Source organism: Plectropomus leopardus, unplaced genomic scaffold (assembly GCF_008729295.1).
Source record: "Plectropomus leopardus isolate mb unplaced genomic scaffold, YSFRI_Pleo_2.0 unplaced_scaffold49, whole genome shotgun sequence".
NCBI classification, from domain to species: Eukaryota; Metazoa; Chordata; class Actinopteri; order Perciformes; family Serranidae; genus Plectropomus; species Plectropomus leopardus.
In genome coordinates, this window is record NW_024653772.1 from 46,182 (window position 1) to 57,184 (window position 11,003).

At 39.5% G+C, this 11,003-nt stretch overlaps 1 protein-coding gene across 1 annotated transcript; it reads left to right on the top strand.

Annotated features, from left to right (window-relative positions):
* Positions 1-8,011: 8,011 nt before the first annotated feature.
* Positions 8,012-10,996, top strand: LOC121939476 (glutamine synthetase-like; the record flags this gene model as incomplete). Its single annotated transcript, XM_042482494.1, has 6 exons — positions 8,012-8,183; positions 8,348-8,497; positions 8,647-8,790; positions 8,971-9,092; positions 10,476-10,675; positions 10,800-10,996. Coding segments are annotated over exons 1-6 (985 nt in total), but the record flags the coding sequence as incomplete, so codon positions are not given.
* Positions 10,997-11,003: the final 7 nt, after the last annotated feature.

Sequence of the window (11,003 nt, forward strand, 5' to 3'; positions counted from 1 at the left end):
TCAAAGGTATTCTTTACTTTAAGATATTTTATTTAATTATGTGATTTACAAAAGAATCAAAGGTGGGAATGTAAGGGGAATTATGACATTTGAAGTGTTTTTGAGTTATTATGAATTAGTTTTTTACCAACAGTTAGTGTGATTTATGTAATTAAAGTAGTGTGCAGTGATATGTGCTGGTAAGGAATATATAAGGAATATAAGGAATAAGTTGTTGTTGACATCCTATTTGAAGTTGCTGATAATATCAAATGCCTATTTAGGGCGTGACTGTTTGTACAAATCTGCTTGTGTGACTATGTCCACTTTGTCATTGGACTCTGAGACCCATATGCATAGATATAAAAATAACTGGACTACAAGAATATTGCGTTCATTGCTCTTTGATTACCTATTCTCAACTGCATTACAAAGGCTGATATTTTAGCTTCCACGCTTCTAGGAATGATACAAGAGAAGCTTTTTTTTTTTAAATCAGGAAAACGCCATCATGTCTTTCCTCTCTGCAAAGCCTTCCTCTGCATAAGACAGTCAAGACACATGACCTGTCTCTTGCCAAAGGTGGGCAGTGTCAGGTGACATACATTTGGATTGATGAAGCTGGAGAAAATCTGAAACCAGGATTCTGACTCAAGAGCCAACAGGAATTACAGGTACAGTAGAGGAATGGACACTTGCTGTCACTTCATCGTCCCTGTGGCTGTTTTAAAAGGGCTTTAGATTGCATTATTCATCAGTGTTTGTTTGCGGGGTTTTTTTATGTGTTGCTGTTTCATGTCACCATGTGTCACTCCTTAACAGATTTCCCAGAATGGACTGGCATCTGGGCTGCATGTGGGACTCCAGTTAAAGTTACTTTAGTCCTGGTCAGAATGTTTTGAGATCCTTTCACCTTTGACCCTGAGAAACATGTGGTCATCAGTACTCTGATGTCTGCCCTGCTCTCTGTGATGGTGTTTGTGTCTCATCAGTGGGAGTTCCAGGTCGGCCCATGTAAGGGGATTGAAATGGGGGAGAATTTTTGTGGATGACCTGTTATCCAAACATCTTATGAGGAACAAAACTCTATTAGAACAAAACGAATATGTATAATATATGTGAGCAAAACTGAAAGAACAGTGCACTTTTAAATGTAATAGTTTGTGCAGGAATGTGCAAAACCGCCCAAGAAAGGAGCAGAGGTTCACAGTACAAAGTATAAATGGATGTATAAAAGAATGTGCAATGTACATTGTGACATTAGAGTTGTTTATACACTTACACATATGCATATGTATAATTGAGGTTAATATAGTGGTGAGTGTTATTAATCAAAATAAAAAATATAATTGCTGGAGAGCCTCTTTACTTGTTGGAAAGTACAGAAGGAGTGAATGCAAAAAATAATGTGAATGCAAACAGAGGAGGCTGTTGAGACAAGCATGATGCCATACATGGAGTTGTTATTGATTATCTTGCTAAAAGAGCTCTCTGCACACAGCTGTAACTGCACATATGGCTTGTATAGACAGATATAGAGGGTGTGACTGTGTATAAAAATATGCTTGTGTGACTTTGTTCTGGGTCCTCTCTGTCTTTGGATTCTGAGACATGGAGACATATGTATTTTTGCTCTATCAATAAATAAAGGTGGACTACAAGAACATTGTGTTCATTGGTATTTGTGAAGTGCTTGACAGCAACTGTGTGCCAAAAGGTAACACGCGACAGTGTTGACTGAAAACTCGAAATCACTCACTTTTAAGCATAAAGGAGGCCAAACTTTGGTTTGCCCCCCCTTCTAATTTTTGTACTTTTTGTCTCAATATCCCTAACGCACCTATCCTCTGCTCTTGATGCACAGCAAATACACATTTAAAATTATATGCATAAATAAAACCTGTTTTGAATTAAATTACAGGTACACTGAAGAGGCAATCAGAAGGCTAAGCAAGCGTCACTCTCTGCACCTCCGTGTCTACGATCCACACAATGGCGCTGACAATAAGAGACGCCTACACAACTGACTCACTAGTCAGTTGTGTACCTCCAGTTTTCATGAATTCTCCACAGCCATAGACTCTCGTTCTGCTAATGTTCACATCCCTGCCCATGTCAGTCAGAGAGGCTGCGGCTACTTTGAGGACAGACGTCCTGCTGCCAACTGGGACCCTTACGTTGTGATGAGAGCCATGGTTGAAACCTGCATGCTGGAAATCTCAGCTGACGATGAGGTTGGGAAGACGATGACTTCATAATAGGGGAGAAAGACATCCAAGACACCACAGACTGTAGCAATGTATTGGCAACCTTGCATGTAGCCATTCACCTTTGTAAAATTTTAAATAACATATTTGCATGTCCAAATCCAAAATTATTGTGTTGCAATAAAGAGGTGAAGAGAATATAAATACGAATCACATTATTCACAAATATAAACTTATCTGTTCGGAAAAACGTCCTCAAATAAAACAAATCAAATAGTGTCAAATAAATGTACTGTACACAACACTAAAGACAGGCTAACTGTTAACCATAAATAAGAGCTACATTGTAAGTTACTATTGAAATGTATTGGCCGTATCAACCTGTTCTCATTCTGAACTTGTTAAATGTATCCGTTCTGTCACTGCTCTTGGCATACGAGCATGAGAACAGGATGCTCATAGCCATCTTATGTGTCCACCTGGAACAAGGCTGGACTGTGTCATCTGAGAACACACCCGAAATAAAAACGGTGGCATTGTTATTATACGGTGGCGGACAGCCAGACAATGCCAGGCACATCCAAATGACACACACTGGAGGCTTGTGCATGAATTGTGGAAGGACTGCATCAGGGTGAGAAGCAGCCAGTGACAACATAATAGAAAGAGTGTGAGGGCGCTTATAGGGCAACAAACCCTGGACTTTGATGCAGGAGTCTGATGTCTGGTTCATCATCAGAGGCATCATGTGCCTCTTTTGCCAAAACCTAACCATCTGTGACTTTGTTGCCTAATCCTAACCTTCATCATAGTCGCGTTGGTTGCTCTGTGCTTATGTTGTGTAAACATAAAGACGTGCTGCCACCATGTGCATTTGTTGACATCACTGTAACGGCATCGCGGAGTGTAAACAGCCGACACAGAAGAATACCTAAAATGCCATAAGTAGATGCAGAAGATCACTGACAGAGCGGCGGCATGTGGCGAGTTGGGATGAGAACGTGTTGGTCGTACATATAGCGTAATAGCTTTGTTAATATTTGAAGTATGCAGACATTTTTGTGAGCCCCAATGAACCATTTTTTCAACTTTTCAATCTGAAATACTATCCAGCTTGAAAACAAACATGATGTATAAATCTTTGAATCTGCCAATGATTACTTTTTTCATAACTTAATATTGTATGCACCATAAAAGGGTACGTTTGTGTGTGGCACTCTCAGTTGTTCTACATGTCATAAGCGCAGTTTAATTCAGTTTTGTACAAAATATCTCGAAGGTGATCCTTTGAATTTACTTTGCTAGGATAGGAATAATGTTACACTGCTGTTGGTGTGTGATCAGTTAAATATAGAGGTATTACCTGCTTGCACAGTGGAAAGGCCCTTTCCCTGTACAGAGGGAGTGAATACAAAAAAAAGAATGTGAATGCAAACAGAGGAGGCTGTCTAAACAAGCTGTGCTCAGCTGGAAACTGGGATTCCTTAACATGGCAAGAGGTTAAAATGGTGAGGACATAATATTTGATAATATATAATATTTAATAGGCCTAATGGGTATTGCTTGCTAAGGGGCTCACAAGCTTATTAATGATTGTTTGGGGCGCATTAATTCAGCAATAACAAACTGGGCTTGTTAGAATATTAGTTGAACTGATAATGAGAAAATACTAGTTTGACTAGTAAAGTAATAAAACTAAAAAAAGCAGACAAAAGAAATATTTGAGTGCTGGTGATGGTGGTGCTGGCAAAAAAAAGAATGTGAATGCAAACAGAGGAGGCTGTAACAAGCATGACGCCATACATGGAGTTGTTATTTATCATCTTACTGAAAGAGCTCTCTGCACACAGCTGTGACTGCACATAAGGCGTATATGGACAACTATAAGGGGTGTGACTGTGTATAAAAGCACGCCTGTCTGGCTTTCTTTTGGGTCCTCTCTGACTTCGGACTCTGAGACCTGGAGGCATATGAATTTTTGCTCTATCAATAAATAAAATTGGACTACAAGAACATTGTGTTCATTGGTATTTGATCACCTGTTATCACTTGCACTATAGGAGCTGATATTTCAGCTACCAGGACTATTTGGGAGGCTGGTGTGGGATCCCTGAAACATGCTGACAGGTAAAACTATGCTCAGCCAGACACTAAGTCCAGAATCATGCCAGGCATGCAAGAAGTTAAAAGGGGAGGATGCCAGATTTAATTCTACCTCAAAAGTCACCTTTTTAAACTCTCTTATTCTGAGTAACCATTGTTGTTTAATTTTTCTATGTAATTTCAGCTTTTTACTGCATATTGTTCTATTTCTGTCTGTTGACTTATGACTGATATTATACTGTTTTATTGTTGTTGTTTCTGTGTGACCTTGAGTGTCCTAAAAATGTGTAATTATTATACATATTATTAATATATTATTATTATTATTTGATAATATGCATAGACCCTATGGGTATTACTTGCTTAGGGACTACTTTTCTTATTAGTGAATGTCTGGGACAAATTTATCCAGTAAAACTAATAAGTTATCTGAAATATAGTTGAAGTGATATTGTGAAATTACTACTTAGACCAGTGGAAAAAAAGAGAAAAATAAATGTCTGTTAATTCCTGTCATTTACAGTTGTTTGTCATGCGTAAGAATCAAAGTAAAGTAAAAAGGGGTCTAAAGTGAAAAATAAGTGCTGTGCCAAGATTAGGTGTGATTAGCCTGGAGGCGGGACATGTGCAGAGAAACGTGGGTTCTCAGCAAAAAGCAGCTTTTTTTTCTCAATGAGACAGAGAAATTGAGAAAGTATTGAAGAATTGAGAGAAAGAAAAGGTTGAAAGCTTTTGGCTCAAAACAGAGGCATTGTTGAGAGATGGACAGATGAATGGGAATGGGGGATGAGGGGGACTTAAAAGTGTGTGCTGAGCTCTCCACAAGGGAAAAGCATGACCTCCACCAGCGCGCCTCCTGAAGCAGCACAAGAGCGACAGCGTGGACCGCCCAGGACAGGACAGCCTGCGGACAGCTTGCCTTACCCGTCTCTGCCTGATGATCCTGATCAGCTGCAGGAGAAGTTGAGCTGATGTGGCTGAATGCTCAGTGTGCACAACAGCAACAGCATTCTTGATACAAAGAATGCTATGCAAAACAAATGATGTAGAGGGCGCGGTAAGAGACTATGAGCAAGAAATCCAAAGAGAACATTACAAACCTGAAGCTATGAAAAAACTTTCAAATATAGTAGCTGGACACTGCCAGCGGATCAGAACATTGACAGTCCTTACAAGCAGTAAGAACTTCTTGAGCCCTGAAGTTTTCTTGTTCTGCAATGAGATACATTTTACAAATATCAAAATTTCTGACACCTCAGAAAACTGGTTTGATTTCTCCCTAAAACATGGGTAAAAATATTATGAGCAACTTGGCAAGAAATAGCCTGCAAATTTTACAGAAAATCTGTAAATAATATTATGAGCAACTTGGCAAGAAATAGCCTGCAAATTTTGCAGAAAATCTGTAAAAGGTGACAAAAAATTGACCTTAAAATATTATATGGCATTATTAGAAAATAGGGGAAAAAGTCAAGAAAACTGTGTAATTATGTATTGAAAATTATATTACAGAAATATCTGTTTATGTATTTTTAGCACTTTCTTTAGCCCATATTTTAGTTTTGTTAACTTTATTTTTTGCCTATTTGCATGTTTTCCTTTAACGTTTTACTAATTTCTTGCAATTACTACTCTCTGTCAGGCAATAATACTACTCTCTTGCTAAATGTTTTTGCTTAATTTAGGGGATTTTATTCTTTTCACTGATATCTTACTCATGATTTATAGATATTTTAAGGTAATTTTGTGTCACTTTTTACTGATTCCTTCAAATTTTTGGGCCATTTCTTCTTAAGCTGTTCATTGCTTTCTTCATATGTTTTTGAATATAAACAGGCAAATTTGCTCTGGTTTCAAAGGGTTAAACACATCTTAAAACTAGGAGTGTCAGTCTGGGTTAATTTGCCTTATGAAATATATGTAAGGTTGCCCTCCAGCAGTCGTCACAAGACAGACTTAGCTGCAATCGACACAGAATTCCTGTTCGACATGTTCGCACATGCACAGCCTGCAGAGAAACAGTTAGCAAGAAATTGACAAATTAAAGGAAAATAGACTCTGGTGGCTCAACTTCAAACCTTTGAGGGATTAGAGGAGGGTGAGAAAAAAAAAGCAGATTCACATAAGCGACTGAGATACACACACGCATGCACACACACACACACACACACACAAACATGATAAACTTGCCCGTTACAGCACACCTAAGGCCATAACTGTTCAACAGTAATGGCTGTGGGCGCAAAACTCCTTCTATGTAAACTCAACTCATCCGTGAAACTTTACATGTGTGTTGTTCAGATTACAATAGAGGAGTTCAAAGATGGGTGCAGGAGGATGCAAAGAGGGTTAGGAGGTAGGGAAGGGTCCATTGACCCCTTTACACCGCTGGCCCCCATTTATAGTTAGCCATGGATGGCTACATTGCACTGTGGGATAGTCTCCAGTTCACAGTTGTCATTACAATCTAGTCATGAAGTGAAAAGATGTTAAGCAATACTTATTATTAAAATGTACATTGACAAAAAACACAAAAACACAAAACAGTGCTGCAGGGACCACCGCACCACTCATTCTGAAGCCGTCAAATACTGCAGCTTGGTCAGTGATTTCCATGTCAGGCAATGATGAAAAAACTCATCCTTTCACAGCGGTATGATATGCAGGACTGTGTCAGTTTGAAATGTCATTAATGTGATTTAGAGAGCTGGAAAGTTTGTGTTGATTGGGCAGGAGAGGTTTTGGAGGCTGGTGTGCCCTTCTTATTTTTGTTGCCTAAACCTAACCATGTGCATTTGTGCCTAAACCTAAACTCAATCACATGCAATTTTTGCCTAAATCTAAGAACATGAGTTTATTGCAAAAGTAAACAAATGGAAACACAAGGTGATTTACTGATGTTGTACTTTTATAATGAAAAACACTGTATGTATCTAATAACAGAAACTGCACATTTCCTATAAAGATAATGGCAGTATATTTTGAAAAGACACAATGCATGTCCCAGAATGTCAAGAACAGACACACCCTGGATACCTTGCACGTTATATGTAGACATCAAAAGTCCACTGACCATGTGGTAATATGTGACGAGGTAGAAGTTAGAATGTGTTGACTGCACTGGCTGCATTCAGGCGATTGGGTGGTGGTGAAGGACTTCAAGAGGCCAAACTGGTTCATTCCAGGTACTTCTGATGAGTAAATCTGCAGTGAAGATCACTGACAGAGCCACGTGGATTCACGTCAGTCACTGCATGAAGGTTCCAGGCTGTCTTGTGGACCAACAAAAGAACACTGAGAAAAGTCAAAGCAGCAAGGGCTTAGATTAGCCCATCAAAAGGACTTACCTCTGCTCTGGTGTATTGGTTGCCTCCACAAGAAAAAATAAAGAGGCACAACAAACCCTGCAGAGCAGAGTGTTTGCTCAATGTATATAATTTATGCAAAAATACCAGTAGGACCTGTCTCAGCAAGCATGACACCATACATGGAGTTGCTCTTGACCTTAAGGAATGCATGTAAAGACAGCTCTAAAGGGTGTGACTAAATGTATGCTTGTTGACTTAGTTCTGGGTCGTCTCTGTCTTTGGACCGTGACACCTGTATGCATATGTTTTTTTTGATATAGCAGTAAAAGTACTTGGATTACAAGAGTATAGTGTTGATTAGTATTTGACTACCTATCATCAGCTTCTAGGAGTGCTATATTCAAAGAGAAAATCATGATGTCGGTCCTGTCAGAAAGCCTTCGTCTGCACAAGACAGTCAAGACACACTACTTGTCTCTTGCAAAAGGTGGGGAGTGCCAGGTGACATACGTTTGGATTGATGAAGCTGGAGAAAATCTGAAATGTAAAACCAGGACTCTGACTCAAGAACCAACAGGAATCACAGGTACAGTAGAGGAATGGACACTCGCTGTCACTTTATTGTCCCTAGTAGTTTCGAAAGAGCTTTAGATCACATTGTTCATCAGTGTTGTTTTTTGATGTTTTGCTGTTTCATGTGACCATGTGTCACATGAAACAGCTGTGACAACAACAGTTACTCCTTGACAGATATCCCAGAATGGACTGTTGTCTGGGTTGTTTGTGGGACTCAAATGGAAGTCACTTTGGTACCCGTCAGAATGTTTCGAGACCCATTCACCCTTGACCCTGATAAACTGGCTCTGTGTGAGGTGCTTGACAGCAACCGCGTGCCCAAAGGTAACACGCGACAGTGTTGACTGAGGAATCAGAGGTGTCATTTATTATTCCTTTAAGCCTTTGGGGCAATAAAAAGCTCCATACTTTGGTGTGCTGCATCTGCTTAAAAAAAAACCCCAAAAACTTTTTGTTTCACTTTTTCCACTCAGGAAGTAATCAGCGCTCACAGTGTGTTAAAGTCATGGACCAAGTTAAAGAATTTGAGCCGTGGTTTGGGATGGAGCAGGAGTATACACTGTTTGGTTTGGACGGAAAGCCCTTTGGTTGGCCTCCACAGGGATGCACAAAAAGAGGTGTGATTAAAAATAGTGTTACTTATTATATTTCAAGAGTATTGTAAAAAAAAAAGAAAAAAAAGTGCAGTTTAAAACATATAAACTATTTGCCATTACAATTCAAATTCTTAAATTGATTTCTTACTTGTGACTTTTTTTCCCCCACCAAATCTTGTTTTGTGTTGCTTTTACTGTCAGTGCATTGTGCTGTGGGCATTGACAATGTGTATGGAAGAGATATTTGCATCTGTCACTACAGAGCGTGCCTGTATGCTGGTGTGAAGATCAGTGGCACCAATGCAGAAGCATTAGCCTCCCAGGTAAGAACACCTTGTCAAACCGGTGTCTGAATCATCAAATTCACTGGTAAAATAGTTTGTAGCTTGTATATGTGGGCTGAGCTGAGGTTATATTCTGTACCTGGCAGAAATAACACTGAGCCTAAGAAATCACTATTTTAATGAAAACAATAGGGTCAAATTACTGTGTGTCAGTTGTAATGATGACCCCACAGAGAGTTGTCATCCCACTCTGTATTTCCTCTCAAGCTCTGTGGTTTACTGAACATCTGCCAAATAGACAGAAACACAACACCAAATGCTAATATTGCCAGGTGTCTATTGGATGGGTTTATAAATTTGGTAGAACTTCAATTGTATCCTGTTAAACATTTGCGTGAAATTTTGTCATAATTACTAATGAAATCTTGAGTCATGGCCAAAAATATGATACAATGACCTCGACCTTTGACCACCAAATTCTAACCACATCATTCTTAAATCCAAGTGGATGTTTGTACTGACTTTGAGGAAATTCCCTTGGGGCGCTCTTGAGATACCATCATCATTTCATTCTTGAGTCCAAGTGGACATTTGTGCCAGATTTCAGGAAACCCTCAAAAAGCCTTTCTGAGATATTGCGTTCAAAATGATATGGACGAAAGGTTATTGACCTTGACTTTTGAGCACCAAAATCTCATCAGTTCGTCATTGAGTCCAAGTGAAAGTTTACGACAAATTTGAGGAAATTCCCTTAAAGTGTTTTTTAGATATCACATTCACAAGAATGAGACTGATGAGGGCACATTGACCAGACCTTTGACCACGAACATCTAATCAGTCCATTCTTGAGTCCAAGTGGACATTTGTGCCAAATTTGAGGAAACTCCCTCAAGACTGTTTTGAGATATTGTGTTCACAAAAATTAGACCAATGCAAAGTTATACAGACCTTGACTTTTGAGCACCAAAATCTCATCAGTCCATTACTGAGTCTTAATGAATGTTTGTGACATATTTGAGGAAATTATCTTAAGGTGTTCTTGAGATATTACATTCACAAGAATGCGTCATTTGCACATATGTATGGACTAACCAAAAACAATGCCATGGCTATCGCCGGCATGGAGGCATAATGCAACTACTACCTAACGTGAAGAGTTGACTTTGTTGTGTTTGTTCGTCCTTTGTTGCATGTAACTTCTCTTTGTCTATCTTCCCATAAGTCCTGTCTATGTCAACATGGTAAGCTGCCAAATACTTACATTAGTTCAAGGTCTTAAACATTTATTTGCACATCATATTTATAAGAACATTAGTCCTTTGGTTCATTAAAAAACAGCTAACTTTCAGAGAACAGGATATTGTGGTCGTTAATACTCCGATGTCTCTTTTGCTCTCTGTGATGGTGTTTTCGTCTCATCAGTGGGAGTTCCAGGTTGGCCCATGTGAGGGGATTGAAATGGGAGATCATCTGTGGATGGCGCGTTACATTCTGCACCGTGTCTGTGAAGACTTTGGAGTTGTTGCCTCCTTGGATGCCAAACCCATCGAGGGCAATACTGGCACATCAGGCTGTCACACCAATTTCAGCACCAAGGAGATGAGGAGTGAAGGAGGACTTCAGTGAGTTTAGACCACAGAGGGACACACTGCCAATATCCCAAATGTGTCTATCCTCTGCTGTTGATGCACAACAGACATTTAAAATGATATAGCTGAATAAACCCTGTTTTCTATAAAATTACAGGTACATTGAAGAGGCAATCAGAAGGCTGAGCAAGCGTCACTCTCAGCACCTCCGTGTCTACGATCCACACGATGGCGCTGACAACATGAGACGCCTCACTAGTCAATTAACTAACTCCAGTTTTCATGAATTCTCCACAGCCATAGACTCTCGTTCGGTTAGTGTTCGCATCCCTGCCCATGTCAGTCAGAGAGGATGCGGCTA